The 21296-nt window shown below is 32.2% G+C and overlaps 2 protein-coding genes across 2 annotated transcripts in view; one reads left to right on the forward strand and one right to left on the reverse strand.

Annotated features, from left to right (window-relative positions):
* The window catches only part of LOC133175911 (uncharacterized), a 30864-nt gene extending 27950 nt beyond the window's left edge, over positions 1 to 2914 (forward strand). Inside the window, exons 3-4 of the mRNA XM_061311046.1 lie at positions 963 to 1187; positions 2507 to 2914. Of these exons, the coding sequence (XP_061167030.1) occupies positions 963 to 1187; positions 2507 to 2727 (446 nt within the window). The 3' untranslated portion in view covers positions 2728 to 2914. The remainder of the gene's footprint in view (positions 1 to 962; positions 1188 to 2506) is intronic.
* Positions 1 to 21296, reverse strand: part of LOC133175867 (uncharacterized) — a 169173-nt gene that overhangs the window by 118081 nt on the left and 29796 nt on the right. The window lies entirely within an intron of this gene.

A 21296-nucleotide genomic window follows, 5' to 3' on the forward strand; every position in this document is an offset into this window, starting at 1 on the left:
ATGAAAAAGTAGAAAGTTCAACACTTCCCCGGGGATAATTCAATTCTTTTTGTGAAAATAATTATGTAAAAACATCACTGGGTCATGAAAAGTGCTGCTAGAATCGTACTCTCCCGACACAGAAAAAAAAAATTATTCCAAAGTTTCGCATGAAACCTTACCAAAATTATTACATTTTGTACAAACGATCAAGGAATTTTCATCAATTCATGTTAATCACACGATTTTAGCAGCACTTTCCAAGTACTATAGAATACAAGCTTTCGATACAAACAAAAATTATGTCTCAAAGTATACGGCGTAGTGTTGAACTTTTGCAACTTTGTTGTTATAGAACGACAGAGTAAAGGCTGATCGGGATTTTAAAGCACTGCCTGTGTTCATTATAAGAAAAAATGATTAGAATATATCAGCGTACCTGATTCTTAATCTTTAATTCCTTATGAATCACACATAACATTCACGGTATATGCTTTAAAACTCCCATTTTACATATTTGTTTACGTGAATTCTCGTCACGTTTAATTTTCACTCTGCAAATATTTGATCAATATTTATGACGTCATGGGTTTGGTATTTGACCCCCGTGATAAATACTTAGCTGTTTATACCACCCGAAAACGACATGATTTTGTTTATATTATGTTTTTGAATGATTCCATTCATTTCTTGGACCTGAAATTAAATTTTATATAGAGATATTAAGAAATCATTATTTCTAAACTTCACGTCATACAGCTTACTATGACGTCATATTGTAGAGGCAAGTAGTGTATCTCTGGGTGTAGCCTTAACATACCCGCGCATTTAGTAATTACATGTATATCTATCTTAACTTGTACACTAGAATGATTTCTTTAGCACTGATTAAAAATCTCTACATGCAATATCATTATTAGCGATAAGACATCAAGAACTTTGTCTCTGTGCCCCCTGTAATGTATATCTTGCTTTTGTTTCAGATAATCTAGCCTTGCATAGCTCGGTTACGATGAGCTCCGTATATAATAATCCTGCATATGCCTTCCAGGGCCATGGCGATGGTAGTCTTGTAGTGGATGGAAAAGTGAAATCTAATGACACTGAGTGCTCTTTGACGAACGCTGACCTCCAGCCTTGGTTTATAATAGATTTACTGGACCACTTCTACGTCAGACGAGTTATTTTTGTGAACAGAAAAACTTCTGGTAATTCAAAGTATACAGTTTTCTTGCTTCTAATACCACTATTTCAAACCTTTTTTTCCATGACTTCTAAATAACCTCCTTGAAAAAGGGGCCATATTACTTTGCAACTGTCTGTCGGTCGGTAGACCGAGTGTTGTCCGCTCAATATCTTAAGAACCCTTTATTTTATAGACATCAAACTTGGTACACTGCTACTCCTTAAAGATTAGATGATCCATATTGATTTTGAGGTCACAAAGTCAAAGGTCAAGGGTCAAACTACTCTAGACATAGGAAGATTTTGTCAGTTCAATATCTTTAGAACCATTGCTTGACAGACCTTAAACTTGGTACTTCGGTTTTCCTAAAGAAGTAGATGAACTATTAATTTCGAGGTTGCAAGGTTAAAGGATAAGGGTCAAATTGTTGCTGGACATAGGAAGATTCTGAACGCTCAAAATATTGATAACCCTTTGTTTGGCAGACATCAAACTTGATACATGGTTCCCTTAAAGGAATAGATGACAACTATAGATATTGTTCTCACAAGGTCAAAGGCCAGGCTCAAACTACTTTAGACATTGGAATTTATTGTCCAACAACATCTTGAGAACCCTTTGCTTGATAGACATTAAACTTGGTACACTGATTCTCCTTTAAAAATGTAGATGACCGTTTTTTCTTATGAGACTACAATTTCCAACTGAAAATAGGAAAATATTGACCAATTTCTTAAGAACCTATCGCTTGACAGGCATCAAACTTGGAACACTGATGGTCCTTAAGGAGTAGATGAGCACTGTAGATTTTAAAGTGACAAGGTCAAAGATCAAAGAAGATATTGTCTGCTCAATATTTTGAGAAACATAAAACATGGTATACTGCTTCCCCTTAAAGGTTAGTTGACCCCTGTTGATTTATTAGTCATAAGGTCAAAAGTTAAGGGTGAAACGACATAGACACTAGAAATAAGAAGATAGCTCAGTTTCTCTTGCCAAAAATCAAATTTAATTTCTTGTTTATTTGGGGTTTTTTTTAATTTTTTTGTACTGAGAATACATTTTAATTTCCTCATGATACTTGCATGAAGTTAATATCAAAATATTTTTTTCATAAGTACATACATTTAAGTAAATTTCTGATCTTTTTTATTTCAAATCTGATTGGCAAAATAATTTCCTCATATACTTAATACCGTATACATATATTTCAAGCATACTTAATGTTTTTTTTTTTTTTTTTTTGTTTAATAAGCTTGCATTAAATGATTCTTAGACAAATAATTATATGTTTTGATTCATGAAAACAAATATCATCTAAATTATTTCTGACTGATTTAGAATGGCGTCTGCATGATTTGAACGTGACTGTAGGAACAAACAACGTGACCTTCCCCTGCTTCTGTGGATTTTTCAGCGGTCCTGGAACGTCTCATCAGAAGGTGGACATGGTGTGTGCAGAAACCTGTAGAGGGCGCTACGTACGTCTACAAATTACCTCCCCTGCTGCGGAGCATTTACAGCTATGCGAAGTGGATGTCTACAGTGATTGCAATATCTAACTTTAGCCTCATTGTACTTACCCTTTACAAAACAGTAAATTATAGTTCACCGTAGTTAATCAAAGTCTCGAAGTTTTTCCCATTAGTGAATCAACGTGTCAGTTTTTTCCTGTACTTTTTTTGATGTGGAATTTTAATTCTATATTAATTTTTAAAATTTTCAGATGCGTTTCTTATTATATATCAAAATGCGACATTTACTTGTATATTCAAATATTATTTCAAAGAATAAATCTGTTTAACAGAACGAAGCGGCCAATAGTAAACTTCCGAAAAAATGAAATAATTTTTTAAATACTTTTCTTTATGAATTACTTCTTTAATCCATAAAGTTTTATGATCTCTGTCAGTTATGTCCAAACTTTGCACTATAACTAGGGTTAACATGAGTAGGAGTATATTTTTTACATCAAAGTGTCCTGAAACTTTAGATGCCAAAACCATCACACCCCTATTGTCAGCCCATAAAACCATGGGGTAGTCGAATATCATTTTTCCTGAAAACAGATTTTAAAATCACAGATATCCTCTTAAATGAAAACATATACAAGAATAATAACTAACTTCATTTTAAAATAAACAAGAAAAAATAAAATAATAATAATAACTAGATGAGATCTCGTTGCGAGCAACGAGTGGGTCTTCCGTCCGATTTTTGATAAGATAAGAGTTTGACTGAGATTTTCGTTTTAATATAATGATATAAATAAATTGTTAAGACGAACAATTTTGCTTTAATAATGTTTTACAAAATATTGGTCATTAAAGGGTTATAGATTAAAGATTTTCGGCCCTTCTTGGCCCCTAATGTCAGAGGTCAGCCCCTTTTTTCTTGATATCATCTTAAAGCTCTCAAGATTTTGAGCACTTTTTGTTCAACAACTATTCAGAAATTCTTTTTTTGTTTTCGGGATATATGCAAAAGAAATATTAAGGGCCAGTCCTTCAAGTCCTAAATGGGGACGTCTAGCAAAAATTCAAAGAGTGCATATTGTTCAGAATATTATTTTGAACGTCTTTTGTTCAAAACTGTTTATCAAAATATGCCTCCTTTTCGAGACATATTGCACCAAAGATTATGCAATCTGGCCCCCAAAAGACCCCTTGTTGCGTAACATATGATATCAACATCATGTTATTTAGATAAAGTGTGTGAGAGAACTATTTCGCTTCAGTAATATATTACAAAATATTGATCATTAAAGAGTTATTGATTGTGTACTTTCGGCCCCTCTAGGCCCCTTATTTAAGGGGTAAGACCCTTTTCCTTGATATTCCCTTAAAGCTCTCATGATTTTGAACACTTTTTGTTCAATGACTAGTCAGAAATTCTTTTTCGTTTCTGAGATATTCGCAAAAGAAGTATTTAGGGGCCGGCCCTTCAACTCCTTAATGGGGACGTTTAGCAAAAAATGAAATATTGCATCTTGTTTAGAACATTATTTTGGACATCTTTTGTTCAATATTGCTAATCAAAATATTTCCCATTTTTGAGATATAAAGCGTCAAAGATTTAGCATTCTGGCCCCTTATGGCCCCTAATTATGTAACAAATGATGTGAATATCATAATATATAGTGGTAAATTGTTGAGATAAACATTTTTGCTTCAGTAATCCATTACAAAATATTGATCGTTAAAGAGTTATTGTTCAAAGACTTTCAGCCCCTCTCAGCCCCTATTATGAGGGTCCAGCCCCTTTTTCTTCATATCACTTTAAAGCTCTCATGATTTTGAACACTTTTTGTTCAACAACTAGTCAGAAATTCTTTTTCGTTTCTGAGATATTTGCAAAAGAAATATTTAGGGGCCGGCCCTTCAACTCCTTAATGGGGACGTTTAGCAAAAAATGAAAGGTTGCATCTTGTTTAAAACATTATTTTGGACATTTTTTGTTCAATATTGCTTATCAAAATATTTCCCACTTTTGAGATATAAAGCGTCAAAGATTTAGCATTCTTGCCCCTTATGGCCCCTAATTATGTAACATATGATGTGAATATCATAATAAATAGTTGTAAATTGTTGAGATAAACATATTTGCTTCAGTAATGCATTACAAAATATTGATCGTTAAAGAGTTATTGATTAAAGACTTTTGGCCCTTTTCAGCCCCTAATGTGATGAGTCAGCATTTTTTCTTTGATATCATATAAAAGATCTTGTAATTCTACACAATTTCTGTTCATTATGGTTTAACAAAATACTCATAGTTAAAAAGTTATCGTAAGAAATGTCTCTAAAATTCACTCATGATTCGTTTCCTAAATTTTGACCCCTACCGAGCTTCCATACTAGGCACTTCCGGAAGATTTGAAAACCCAGGTGATCAATGGCAATATGTCCCCTATCATCGCTGAAAATTTCAGCACTCTAGCTTTAATCGTTTTTGAGTTCCATTGCAGACAAGGAGGTCCTCTGAATTTTGATTAAAGGGCGATAACTTCCGACCGGAAGTGAATTTCAAAAAAATGAAAAAAACGTATAAGGTTCAGACAAAGAAACATCTTCCCTGAAATTTTCAAGTAAATCGATCGAGCCAACTCCGAGAAATCTTCTGCACAAAAATTGTAAAGAAAAAAAAAGAATAATAACTAGAAACTCATTGCGAGCAATGAGAGGTCTTCCGTTCGATTCTGAAAATAAAAACGAAAATTCAAGCTGAAAAAGTGATAAAAGAAATTCAGACACTGGAGATTTAACCCTGATCGTCAGTGTGAAAATCCAATGTGATTTCTTTGATCACTTCCTGTGACAAGCGGAAGTGACGACTGACTCGTTTAACCCAAATGGTTTCGCCTACTCCTCAAGGTCTATTACTCATAAAAGTTTGGTCTTTTAATATTTTACCTGCTTTTAAGATCTCGCTCAAGAACATTTCTCATTTTGAGGACAGAAAAACACGCGACCGGAAGTGAATTTTTGGAAGCTAGTTACACTAGACATTTGCACTCTGAATAACATATTCAAAATTCATTTTAAATACTTCATCTATAAAGAATATTTATGGGAAAGTAAAATATTCAAATTATTTAGTTTTTCTCTTATAACGTAGTCGTTTTTGTTTCCGGTGGGACCAGCATCTTTCGAATCTGCGAAAAAGATACAATAAAGTGATGTAATTTTTAATTAGAAAAAGAAAAGTTGAAATTTTCGATTTCTTTGATCACTTCCTGTGACGACCGGAAGAGACGGCTGACGCTCTGAACTCGAATGGTTTTGTCTACATCTTAAGGTCTGTTGCTCATATAAGTTTGGTGTCTTAATCTCTTACCGTGTTTGAGATCTTGCTCAGACAACTTACAATGTGATATTCTTTGCATGTAAAATTATATTTATATATGCTCGTAGTAAAGACACCTAAAATATTACATGGGTCTTTCAAAATGCAAGGATATTTAAGATTTCTTTTAAAAAATGAGAATAGCGCAGAATTCACAAAGAAGAAAACACTCAATATCGTTTCTAAAGATGAAAACATAAATTAAAACTAAGAAATGAGAGATTGATTGATTGATTGTATGTTGTTTTACGTCCCATTCGAGAATTTTTCACTCATATAGAGACGTCACCATACACCGGTGAAGGGCTTCAAATTTTGACCTTTACTCGGCACTCAGGGCCATTGAGCAGTGAGGGATCTTTATCGTGCCAACGCCTGCCGTGACACGGGACCTCGGTTTTTAAGGTCTCATCCGAAGGACCCGCAACTTTCACTTCAAAGTGCCGAGCGCATGGCGAAGGAACAGTTGCTACCTATTTTTTATCGACTTAGGTCTGTTGCGGCCGAGATTCGAACTCACGACCTTCCGATCACGGAGCAAGCGCTCTACCATCTAAGCTACCGTGAAAGGTAAAATGAGAAAGAAAATTCAGACATAATTCGGAATAAACCCAGATCGCTTGCTTTGAAATTCAATATGGAAACTACTACACCAGCGCAATTTTACCATTCATCATCGATTTTTACTTTGTATCAATGCTTGAAGTAACAAGCGTCAAGGAGGATAAAACTTTTTATAGAATGCGAACTAGCTAGCCAAATTTTGTGCAAGCAGATTAACATCGGAATTCGTTAATTGAGTTTAATAAACAATAACTGTCAGCAGAATAAATAAACTATTACTGATGAACTGATGATACTGTTTACTTCTTTTATTCCTTATACATATATATTCAACTTTTTATTCCATGCAATTCCATATACATGTATTTCATGTCCATGTTATCTTTATCTGCTCTTCTGTATCAGACCATTTGTCTATATGAAAAGGGAGGGGTGTTATAATACATTATTTCGCGCCAAACGTCACGAGCAAATCTTCGCGCTTTTCTTTAAAATGTTTGTTCCATTGAATGGTTTCCATCATCATATATAATATTCTATGTACCGTACAAATTACTAATTTTATTGCATTTGGAGGTCACAGTATTTATGTTTTCAAAGACCTATTATCCATTTCCAAAATCAGCCAAATCCAATAATTCCTGTACATTTCATCGGTCCTTATGCTTGTTTCGTTCAACAAGACGTTCGGCTGTCTCCGTAAACTACGACCAGCTCGTCGGAGTTTACGGAGACGGCCGCCATTTTGACCCCGCTTCAAATTTTAAAATGCAAATATCTAGAGTTTGAATTTATCAAATTTAAAACAAACTATATATTAAGTATTTTTGGAAGTGTTTCTATTAACCATAATAATATCAAAGAAAAATAATGAAAAACAAAAAAGTTGAAAAAATCCATTTGTGAAATTCGCTTCCGGTGGTGACCGGAAGCATCGACGACACACAAAAAATTGGTCAGAACATCTACAAGTCATGCTCTATCATCTTTGACATGTCTCACGTTCATATCTTTAGCCGTTCTAGAGGAGATAGAAAGACAAAAATCCAATTCAAAATCAAAAAATTGGCCATTACTTGGAACCGAAAGAGATTTTTCGAATTTTCTCCTCAAATGCACAAAGATCATAATAATGTCCATTATCCCTGAAAAAATCACTGAAAACCACTGAATAGTTTTTGAGAAAACGCGTGCACAAAATATGGGAGGAAAAATAAGAATAACAATAATAATAAGAAGAAACAGTAGAATCACTATAAGGTCTTCTGTGAAGACGGAAGACCTTAATAATAATAAAAGTGAAAAAGAAACAATAGAATAATAGAAGGGTCTTCCGTTGGACACGGAAGACCCTAATAAATCATAAAGTTCACGTGAATTGATTTTATTCATGTCCGTGTTGTCTGCAGAGCAGAGCAGTTTATCCAGTGAAATATATATATACTGCTTGATTTTTTTTTGTCTGAATTGTTTTTGTTTGTTTTTTTTAATGCTAGCAGCATCTCCTTACGATACATTCATGTCCGTATTCAGTGAAAAACGTATATATATACATGTACTGCTTGAATTTTTTACTGAATTATTTTTTGTTTGTTTTTTCTTAATGCTAGCAGCTTCTTGTTTATATTACCGATTTTTTGAGAAGTATATTTTAGATATCTTTTCATACAACATATCTTAGAATCGAAAAGAAAATTAGGAGCCAATGTGCATAATGCTGAGTAACAGTACAATAAAACTAACCTTTATGCAGTTAATTTGTAACTTTTATAAAAATCCCTTCATCTCAATATTTTATGAAATTGAATCATGGCAATAAATATAATCGTATTTAATGTAAAATAGTTTGATCATGGCAATCTTACATAATGCAATATATATATATATATATATATATATATATATATATATATATATATATATATATATATATATATATATATATATATATATATATATATATATAGTGAATTTATGCGTATAATTTATTAAGTGACTTTTTGACACTTATTAAATATCACATTGTGTGTATTAAAAATCCTAACATTCAATATGATATTTTCTTATGTAAGCTTTGTCTAATTTAGTGCTGATCTCTTAGAAGTACCGTGAATGTGAAGTTGTAATTTCAAATAATGAAATAAAAAGTAGTAACCAGTGATGTAAATTTTGAGAGATGGATCAAATTATCTTAATTTTATACTAAAATTGGTGTTAACTTTATCTTGAAAAAAAAATGTGTAAAATGATAAAAAAAAAAAGTCAATTGAACCCTACGTTAAATATTCCTAGCATATTTGTATGAGTGAAAATATACAGGGTCAAAGTTCCAACATATGGAGCAAAACATATAACTGTGTAGATTCTGAGTATTTCCTCTTAATATCCTTCTACCACAAGAAATCTTATCTTATTTCTACCTTATGTTGTCAACCCTTTTCAATTGAATGTTGTACAATTAACATTGTTTAATTCAAGTATGTTATAAAAATTAAATTGTAAGCGATATAAAAAATGATTTGGACAAAACAATTTGTTTTCCTTAATCATATGTTTCTGTTTATTTTAAAAAAATTTTATCGCCATTCAGAATGCAACAAGTCTGTAAATATAGAGTTGTTAAAAAGAATTCACCACAACTGAGATCTTGTCACCTTAGCTTCAAATAAGAATACCTCCCATTAAAAGCCTCAATTGGTATATGCAAAATGTCAACAAATTAATAATCTAAACTCGGGGCATGGGAATCATTTGCATTCAAGACTCTCTTTTGCCAAAACATTTGGGTATACTAGTATCAGGAGAGGAGATTTTTATATATAATCGCTTTCAAAAAATGCCAGTGTATAAAGCAAAGATTCAAAGCGAAAATACTAAACCAGGTATTAAGTGTTTTGATATACCTAAACTATTTTTTCAAACTAAATAATATATGTGCTATGACGTCAGAAGAATCAGTTTTATGGTTTTACCATTCTGATTCACAAAACTTGATTTTGGAAAAGAATTCATATATATATATATATATATATATATATATATATATATAGACAATAGACAATAAAGACAATATTTATTTTTCCAATCAAGGGCCCCCAGAGAGGCATGTGTAACGGGTATTCCCGGCAATGATGGAAAACACACTTGTAGCTTTTTAAATTTTACATTTTATTATGGTGACATGTCTAGTTGATGATAAATGGATAATGGAAAATGGACTAATGGAATATATGGAATAATGGAAAATGGATATGTCCTGCAATATACAAATTGCGTCATAAAAATATGTACAAACAATATATCAATTATCTAATATTCTGATCATAAAAATATAACAAATTATCTGTCTTCCCTTTAACAATTATTTATCATATTTATCAATTTAACTCGATATGTTCTATATAAGGGAGTTAACTCTTACAACATAATTACTCTTAACAGTCTTGTGAAGAGTTATCTTTCTTTTATCTTTCTGTACAAATCATAAAAAATATATATACAGATAGACATACCAATTTATGGAACTGAACTTTCTCCAAAGCAATAATTTAATTCTTTACTTATGGTGCTACCTATGTACAATAAATAAAATAATCAGGATTTGTTCTTTACAAATACCTTTCTCATAATCAATAGATATTCAAATTAGTTTGACTATCAAAATATTCACATCAAAATATTTCTAGGTATATATACAAATTAATTAAAGAGAAAACTCCATCAGATTTATCTACATCTGATTATACAGACAGATAATTCAGTATGTTAACATTTAAAAGTGAAATATTATGTTTTCCACCTATTTCACATAAATTATGGAAAACATATCTTAAGGCATAAAAAAAAAGGTAAAACTTACATTTTCAGGAACTGTCTTAGGTCTTTGAATAAATAAAGTCAGCAGCTTATATAAATTATGTCTTATCCATTCTAAATCTTGAGCTAATTCTGAATAAAACTCAGTACCCCACAAAGACTAAACTTACAACCAATGAAATCTAACCATTTCAAAATCTGACCAATAGATGTGCGTGTGGTCATGTAAAAGTATATGTACAGGTGTGGATCCAAAGGGGTGTATATCTATGTCACTAAATACCCATGTTAGTACAGAATGAAAAGAATGAAACTTTAATAGAAAACTTATCATTTATAACATATTTAATAGTTTATTTAATTTATATCTAATATTTATTTATTTCATTTAAAATCATTTCAACTTTTATAATTTTAATAAAAGTACCTCTACTACACATGAAAGATACATTAGTAGACAAAGGCAGTACATTATCAATAAGGAGATAAATTAAAAAAAAAAATGTAAAAGTAAAATACATACATAGCAATTGCTGTGCTTTATAATGTCATATTAAATGATTCGAGAGGTAGTTTCCAAGTTGAAGTAAAACATTCATATTTTCACATGTAATGATCCAAAAATATTTTTGAGAACTATCTAAGCTATTAAAACTTTTATTATGTTTCTGTGCTTCAATTATAAGTTTGGTTCTTTTTTCTTTGACAAAAGGACAATCTATGGTAAAATATATTTCATTTTCCACTACATTCAAATTACATTTTTCACATACGAGGGTTGTCCCAAAATTCCGTAGACTGACCTCATATCTTTTAAAGAAATCAATGTATCTTTATAAAATTTTCTGGGTGGATAAAGTGTGTTCTTGGCAGATAAATTACGAAGTTTTATCATGTTAACTTGAAAACAATTCGAGTAATAAGATTTGAAGTGATATCGTTCTCTAACACCCGGAGCAATCTGCGACGTCAAAAAAGACAAATGTCAATGGTTCAGATTTTTGCAGAAAATATACTAATTACCAGAATCTAATTCTTTAATTAATCAAAAAGATTATGGATGTAAATGTGAAATATCTATATCATTATGATATGAATAAACATTAAAATATATGAACAAAGTATGCGCATGTACATGTAGGAAATAATAAAATTTTGAAAACCTTATGTTTCTACGGGGTTATCGTCTGCCTTCTGTTACGGAGTTGCACAGTGTCACTCTTGTCCGATTCTTAGGCCTGTCTTTTTTTTTTTTTAGTTTCTGTGTCACAAAACTAGAGAAACCATTTCAGTCATTTTAATATACTAAGGACCAGAAAACATTTCATTTAAGACTTATCCATTTCTGTAGGAGTGAATTCAGGATCAAAACACTTGATCACAGTCCAGTGCTCCGCCTGTGTCAACGCAGCCACCATTTTTCAACAAGTCGGGTTTTAAACGGCTGTATATAAAACGTTATAAAATTCATAATCGTTAAAGTATATACACCAAAATTTGAGGAAAGATAGTTACTAGTACAATACTAAGAATTTTTATTTCTATTCCCAAGATACTGAGTAGTAAATACTTTTCCGTAGGATTTTAAATATAATACACCGATTTTTAATTGCAATTTCTGGGTACTGCGCCGTCTTCTTACACCAAACAGTGAACTATTTTATTTAAATAGGCTAAATCTGTGTAATTACTCAATGTTTACCCATAAATTAATTAGTTATTGTTTGTTTAATTTATGTACGAAGTTTCATTAATATATGACACCGGGTTCCTACAAAACAACGCTTGTCTACGGAATTTTGGGACAACCCCTCGTATTCTTTTATCTCTTTCTAGTCCAATATATCCACCAGTTTCAATTTTTAGCCTGTGAGAAGATATTCTTAATCTGGTTATGCCCCTTCTAAAGTCAAAGTTATTCAGTAATGTTAAATATTCTTCACATTGGAAATTACTCTTAAGCTTTACATAAGAATCCAGTTTTCCAGAAGAACTTTTTTCTTTAGAGTTGAACCAAGAGCAAATAAACTTTTTGCGGATTTGATTATTGATGACAATTTTGAATTTAGATAGACTTAAAGAGGAGGCATTTTTTGATATTTCTAAAATATTCAAAAATTTAAGTATACAAGAGAACCAGGAGTCTCTACTTGTACTAAGTGTTTTGGAATTGATAAAAGCATTGTACAGAAGAGAATTGTTATCAGAATTTTCCAATCTATGCCAATATTATAACATTGATTTTATGATATCAATGTAATACGGAAATCTTCCAAGTTCTGACATTACTGCAAATTTTGCACTTTTCTTATGAACACCCAGTATAAATTTACAAAACGTCAAATGTAGCTTGTCAGGTTCTGAAAAATTATATACATTGTCAATTGAGATACCATTTCTGAATCGTGATGAATGAGGACTAAACACACCCCATATTTCGCTGCCATATAACAGTATTGGCTTAATTGTATGGTCAAAAATATGTAGACTAGTTTTAACAGGAGGATGAAATGCTAAAATATCTTTATATAACTTTTTAAAATAACATTTCAAACCTTTTTTGTACAATGCATCTTTAGCCTGCGAAAAAGTACCTGATGCAGTGAAATAAACATCAAGATATTTATAATTGGTAACATTTTCGAGTATACTATTATTCAATAAAAATTTATTCTTCAACATGCAATTTACCAGATTTATTAAAAACTAAGACTTTTGTTTTATCAACATTTACACTTAAACACCATTTTTGACAAAATTCATCTAATGTGTTTAGCTTTTGTTGAAGACCATTGGCTGAGGTTGATAACAGAACAACATCATCAGCATGCAATAGACAATGTATTTCTAAATTATTAAGTGTACCAGGGTCCGGTGTACTAGACAACATATTTGGTAGATCATTAATAAATATTTTAAATAGATTTGGCTCAGATTGTCCCCTTGTCTTACACCCAGTTGAGTATAGAAAGGTTTTGTTAAATAATTTCCTATTTGAATATGTGACCTGCTTTTGGAATACATTTTTTTTTTTATTAAATTGTAAAAATTACTTCCGACTCCCATTTGTAGAAGTTTTAACTTTACACCATCATGTAAGACAGTGTCAAAAGCTTTACGGAAATCAACAAAACATGCATATATATATATGTTCCTGTACCTCTAGGAGACAGATTCCGTAGGTCGAAAGTTCAACCCTGGGTTGGGGCGGAAGTGGGTATCCTTATAAATGTGAATTTCTTTGTGCTTTCTATGTTAATATTTCTTCACTTAGGGCAGTTATGCACGGAAGCCGGTAGGTGCCAGATAGAAAAATATTATATCTGGTGGCCGCCATATAATTATCTGACGTCCGCCACATAAATAACTGGCGGCCGCCATATAATTTCTGGCGGTCGCCAGATAATTATTTGGCATGCAGCCAAATATTTATCTGGCGACCGCCAGATAATTATTTGGCCGCCGCCAAATATGTTTCTGGCGGCCGCCAGTTATTTATGTGGTGGCCGCCAGATAATTATTTGGCGGCCGACAGAAAAAATATTTTTTCTACCTGGCACCAACCGACTTCCGTAGTTATGTTAGTTTAAGACTTGTTGTAAAATGTGCTTTATAAATAAAATTTAAAAATTCATTACAATATGTATCGGTAACGATCTTCTAATAAAACTAAGGTCCAAATAACTGTATCTCCCTTCCATTCTCAATGACCGTCCAGTTCTCCTTCAAGTTGTATTCATTTTGATATATATATGCTTTAATTATTCAAACAAAGATGTTCTTCTACAAGATCTGTAAGTATTAATTTTAATATTTTAATTTTTTTCAAATATTACGTAATAAGGGGCCAGAATGCTAAATCTTTGATGCTTTATATCTCGAAAAGGGGAAACATTTCGAAGAGCAATTTTGAATAAAATTTGTATAGAATGATGTTCTCAACAATGTACAACCTTTTAATTTTTCCTAAACAGCCCCTATGAGGACTTAAAGGGACAGCCCCTAAATAGTTTAAATCTACATGTTTCGAAAACAAAACAAACTTCCGAATAGTTGTTGAACAAAATTACTTATGTATCTTATCGTTACAAACTTCAACTATATACATGTATTGTAAAATTTTTATCACGTTACATTATAAGGAGGACCATAAGAGGGACCGAAAGTCTTTAATCTAAAAATTTATAAATATTTAATGATCAATGATTTGTCAAACATTACTGAAGCAAAAAATGTACATTTTGACAATTTATATCAATATTTATGAACGAAAATTTCAGTCAAATTCACATCTCATCTTATCAAAAATCGAACGGATGACCCACTCGTTGCTCGCAATGAGATCAAATCTCGTTTCCTTTCTTTTCTTTCTTTACCAAATTTTTTGCAAGCAAACTTTGTCTCTACCGACCTTTCATTGTGTGACACAATGTAACTATTATTAGATGGTGTCATAAAAACTTTAAATATCAATAAACAGATAATGTAATCGACACAACAGTAATTGCTAATCAAAGACTTGCAAATTATCTTTTTTTATGAATAAAATTACTTTGATCATAAATTCTATTCAGACGCTCCAGTGATGCGTAATTAAACTAAGACGTAATTATGTTTGTTCGTTTTATCATTTACCATAACTAACAATCAATAGCGAGAGAGAACAAGACATGTTAAGTTTATGTCAACGAAGCTATCCCTGAGGGATTTGTTAATTTTTGTCCTAACTTTAAGACAATGATGGGCTTATTCTCAGAGGTATCTTAAGTGAGCTTTGTGGGTCATCAGAGAAGGATGTTTAAGAACATAGACAACCCTTTTGACTAAGAGACAGTTATATCTCTAAAAATTTTAGTTCTTTTCCGACTCATGTCCGACAAGCGTGAAAATTTCCCAGTAGATGTTTTCATTTAATTCTTCCCATTTACGCAAAGCTCATATACTGTTCTTGATCTACATAAGTATTTTACATTTTCAAACTCTGTAACCTTCACCTTGTTCAAATCACCTCGATTCATAAATAGGACTCGGCCTAAAATATATACAGTTGAACTTCAGTCTCTGGAACTTCGATATCTCGAATACTATAAATATGTTGAAGTTATTTTGGAGTCCCAACCACTATATTCTTTAAGTATTTTACCCTCGATATTTCGAATCCTCGGATGTCTCGAAGTTTTCTTTCGGTCCCATCAAGTTCGAGATAACGTGGTTCAACTGTATTTTCCTCCAAAATTCTCACGAATTGACACGAATTATATTTTCAGTACCCCTGTGACCTTGACTATGTCCAAGTGACCTTTATTCAAGGTCCATGATAAACCTATTGATCATAAACAACATTTGTACTAATCATGAGTTTCTGAAGTGTCTACACAACAAAGTTATTCCATTGAATAAACTAAGGACATGTATATACATGTTTGTATATGTTTGTGTATAATTGTTCTTTTTTCTGTTTTCAAGGAAGCATAAAACTTCTTTCCTTTCATCTAAAATCTATTATTCGTTTCTCAGCAGGTGACAAAAAGAGAAATTTCATACAGTTACCATTAACTGTAACCTTTCATTGAATATTGTGGACAAATTAGCAAAAAATGAAGTTCATCTTCAACCTCCTGTCCGTAGCAACGGTTTTAAATGTGTGTGTATGTGTGTGTGTGGGGGGGGGGGGGGCAGGGGAATCTCTCTAAAAATATTGTCCAAAGTCGAAACACCTATTTCGTGGAGGGTGGGATGGACCTTTCTTTAACTTTTTGGTACATTTTTTTTCAAATGCTGGAATTTGCCAGTGTTCGACCTTACAGCAACAAATAGTGGAGGAGCCAACCAGGATAGAAACGAAAATATTAAAACTACAGCAAAAGACTATTGTCAGATCCATACAACTCTTTTTTACTACATTTAGGTATAAATCAATGTTAAGGGCCCTCTCTACATTGCACCCGAATTTCAGGATACTTTTGTGTTATAAGACTGACCCACTATTTGACTAAAATAGAACTGTAATCTGCACTGTATGACATAGATCAAAATAAATCCAAGTATTCTGAACATTATATTAGACCAAGATAGAATAATTGAAAACTTCATTTGCACGTATTTTCTCCATCTGAGTAAGCAAAAGTGATGTTTCTTTATTATTACTTCATTGTCTTTGAAGATTTTTCCTGGATGAAAAAGCCACGCTCCCTACATTAAAAATGAATCAGTCAATTTCAAAATATCCTCCTTTACCCTATATAAATTTCGCAAAGTCTAAAAAACATTTTTCATCAGGAGGGCTGTGTTAATATATCGAATATTCAATACGTATCGATATTCAGGAAGGTATCGTATCGAAAAAATAACTTTCAATACGTATCGGACAGGCAGTTTTCCTTATAATTCTGTAAAAAAGTTAGGAATTTCAGTTACCAAAGATTATTTTTAACTGTTTTGAATTAAAACTGGTTAATAATGAAATAAACATTAAGGAGATAGCACATCTTAAATAACTATTACAAATTACATAGACAACTATATTTTAACATGTTATGTTAAACTCACCCAGTTTTTATCAAATCTGTGTATTAAATGTTTTTTGAAAGACTTAATAAATAATCCAATATATCGCATATTGCTTTATAAAATATCGTATCGTATCGAAATATTTTGCTCAATACACAGATCTATTCATCAGGTATAGAAGGTCCTTAAACAGGGGATACCCTTTTTTCCGAGGCACCTGATCCCACCTCTGATGTTTCGGAGGAGTCGTGTTTTATGCCCAGGTTACGATTCATATTCTTCACTGAATTTATGAAGTTGATCACTGTTCGTTATCTTCATCTTTTACACTTAATACTTTTGGGATTTATTAGTAACTCGAAAAATCATTGACTTTTCGTACCTTTACTTCTATGCTGAGTCTTATCCCCTTTTGACTTTCTGGTTTCCATCTCTATAACTGCCTTATGTGTCACAATATTAGATTCCAATTTAATTCAAATAAGTTCTTCTGATCCGCTCATCATCGATTGCTACCATTGATATACGATCAAGGAAATTTTAATTAGATTAATTGATTCCTAGTGTTATTTCCCTTGTATAATGAATTTCTGAATTATGAGTACGTTTAACAAGAAGCACGTGGTCCATTAACGGCCACCTGAGTTTCATCAATTTTAGACTGTGAGAGAAAAAAAAGTCACATATGGAACCGGAACGCTGTAATCATTTGACAATTTTACAATTTGATGAGTATTCTGATCCACAGGCACTCAGGGTATGGAACCCTCCCTCCCCCTTCCATTTTTTTAAATCTGGGGTCGAGTCACCTTTTTCCTATTTTTGTATTCTATATGCAATATATGTTATGTAACTCTTTTGTCTCTATAACCTGTTTTAAATATATCGTTTTCGACTGATACATAAAAAGAGAGAAGTCTCTTTTAATTTATTATATACCCAACTGTTTGTCACTCAGTTTTACTGTTGAATTTACGCAGTCACGAGACGATGTGATCCGACGTTCCGGATCACCATACTGTGGTTTTCTGAATCCATATCACCCCTCTCTGAAACTGGTGACGTAGTACACAGATAAATGACGTTTTTAATCTCGCGCATCAAAAAGTTCCTTGACAAAATGGTTTGTTTAATGGATAAAAGTTATGAAATTGATCCAAGAAGTTTTTTTTTATCATATTTTGTTAGTTGTTAAGGGGTATATAATAAATTTATCATTATAACAGTAACTTGATCCGAAGAGCCGTATCACGTCAAGTTGACAGGCGCGGATCATCAGATCAAACGAGACGCGAAGCGTCAAGTTTGATCTGATGATCCGCGCCTGTCAACGAGACGTGATATGGCTCTTCGGATCAAGTTACTGTTATAATAATATATATGTATCAGTCGAAAACGATATATTTAAAAACAGTCAAGAAAAAAAAAATAAAAAGGGGGAAGGGGGTCCATACCCCAAGTGCCTGTGTTCTGATCATTATCATATTCATGCAGCTTGTCTTCTTCCGGGGTAAAGAAGCAAAGAAAAAATATGTATTTTAAATACTTTTAAATACATGATCAACTTAGCCCTATCCCTACATTGTATAATAAATTTCCTTTCTATGATTAACTTTGTTCCACCATGGGGTCTCATGACTAACAGTCGCCCGCGTGGCGCAGTGGTTAGAGCGTCTGCTCTAGAGTCGCGGAGTAAGGAGTTACGTCGCGGGTTCGAATCCCACTGTGGGACGTGGAGACCGGTCCTTCGGATGAGATCGTATAAACCGAGGTCCCGTGTCGCAGTAGATGCTGGCACGAAAAAGATCCCTCACTGCTCAATGGCCCTGAGTGCAGAGTATAAGATAAAATTTGCAGCTCTCCACCGGCAAGTGGTGGCGTCTCAATATGAGTGGAAAATTCTCGAGAGGGACGCTAAACAATAAACAAACAAACAAACAAACTCATGACTTATGACCCTTTCGATAGCATGTCTGCCGGTCACATTTCATTTCACTCTCCGTAGAGTCTTTTATCATTAGTTACAGTGGCCACAATCTGCATGAACATGATAAATTGGCAGCAAGGTTTTTTTCTTTCAAATCATCTTCTCAGATATATTTACATGTACATGTAAATGGGTGAATTTAAAAATAATATCCAGACATATATTTATCATGCACTAAAAATACAGGAAATGGAAATAAATTTCTCAGCATATGTATTTTGATATACCGGTAGGCTAAATACCTGCCAAATATATCATTGATATCCCAGATCACAAAAAAGTTGAGACCAAAAATGATGCTAAGAATGTCAGAAGTGCGACACCTTTTTGTGACATTTTGAAAATTCAATATTTGTATATAAAGATCTGTGAAATAAATAAAAATAGTTTATGTTGGAAATAAAGACTTTCACAATATTCAAAGTACTCGTATTTAGCTTAAATTTAGACTGGCATCTTTTGTTTGACCAAGTTGTGGTCATGTCTGATGCTGAAAAAAAAATGTTATACCATGTCAGGAGTGCAACAGAAAAAATTATTGTGCCAAAAAACATTGATTTGAAAAAAATTGTATGACAATAAAGTCAAAAAAGGATTTTCAAAGAGTAAAACAATAACTGATAAACCATTTAAAATTTTAAAACGTTATATTAATCACAAGCAGCATTAAAGAGAGTCAAGTATCTGTGCATACCCAATTATGACAGAAGTGCAACATTTGATATTTTGCTCCCCAGCATGGAAAACTTCTTTCAATACATGATTCTATGATTTCTATTTCGGAAAATAAAGAAACAAAGAACATTTTTACCAAGCAGATTTATAAATTACAGGGTCTGTCTGTGCTTTGGATCCATATTTCTATAGTTAGGAGTGCAACACATTTTTAAAGATCCACGTATTATGATGAAAAGACTTCTATTCATACTGAGAAATATTCTTTAATCAATAATTATCTATTTGAATTATTTAGTACTAAATTATTACCAATTTATCAGAAGAACCTGTCTCGTTTTTAATTTGATCAATCCAAGGTTGTTTTTTTTATCTTTTCTTTGAATTTTTTCATGAAAAAAAAAACTACACATAGAAAAATTGTTATAAAATTCAAGTATTTTACGTCAACCTCACTGAAACAACAGAACACGTTCTGAGGTAATTCATGCTTCACAATTTGCATGCTCTTGGTCAGGAGTGTAACACAAATGTGAGAATTATTGCTGATCAAAAAGAAACAATCGATGAGTAGAATGTTTCTGGTTGACCTCAAATTTACACTAATTTTTGCCCGAAAATCGCATATTTTGACCAATATCTCCAAATTTACCTCACCGAAGCAAACTTTTTTTCATTATTTTAAACTACATGATCCTTCCAACCAATCATCACAAAAGACATAAAAAGATTGATACAAAAAAATATTTTATTGTCTATTTCGATTTTTAATACCTCAAGTATGATACTTTTTTAGTGCAAAAAGGTTACATAATGATTGATGTGCATTTATTTGCATGATTTGTTCAACGATACGTACTGTTCAAACTATTTTACGTGAACTAAGATTATATGTGTTGCCAGGATTACATCTGATAAAATATAATAAAGATTAAAGTGATTAACCTAAGAGTTACAATTTAAGTGCAAAAAGGTCAAATAAATTGTACCGTTGCTCAGTAAAATGCACACTGCCCCCTAATTTTCTTTGCTATTTTGAATCATGCTATATGAGTACTGATCTATTTTTATTTTGGAAAATAAAGACACAAGGAGCATTTTTATCAAAAAGACTTATCAATTACAGGGCCTGTTTGTGTTTCAGAATGAAGCAAAATTTACTCAAAAACTTCTACATGAAAAGAAGAAAACGTTTGCTGTTGCCTTCAATTCGACATTTAGATATATCGACGACGTATTATTAATGAACAATAGTTACTTCCAATCATATGTCGATCGATATTTTCCAGTGAACTTGAAATAAATGACACCACAGAGTCTGACACATCTAATTCATACTTGAATATTTGACTAGAAATAGACGTTAATGGTAACCTAACAACAAAACTTTATGATGACTTCAACTCCCCATACTTATGTAACAATAAACCCTTATCACCTGTATATGGGGTTTATGTCTCCCAGTTGATTCGATACGCAAGAGCATGCTCTATGTACGATTAATTTTTAAAACGAGGCAAGCTATTAACCAAAATGTTTATGAAATAAGGGTATCAAAAGACTCGTTTGAAGCATAGACCTAAAGCAAAGTCATGATTTCGCAAGGTCTATGGTCGATACAATGACCTTGTCAGCAAATACAATCTATCCATTAGTTCAAATGTTGACTGACGTATTCCATACTAATTTTAGGCCATTATTTACACAATGAAATTTCTACGGATTTTTTCGTTT

Source organism: Saccostrea echinata, unplaced genomic scaffold, assembly GCF_033153115.1.
Source record: "Saccostrea echinata isolate AGI-Se365-2 ecotype Australia unplaced genomic scaffold, CSIRO_AGI_Sech_v1 ptg000064l, whole genome shotgun sequence".
NCBI classification, from domain to species: Eukaryota; Metazoa; Mollusca; class Bivalvia; order Ostreida; family Ostreidae; genus Saccostrea; species Saccostrea echinata.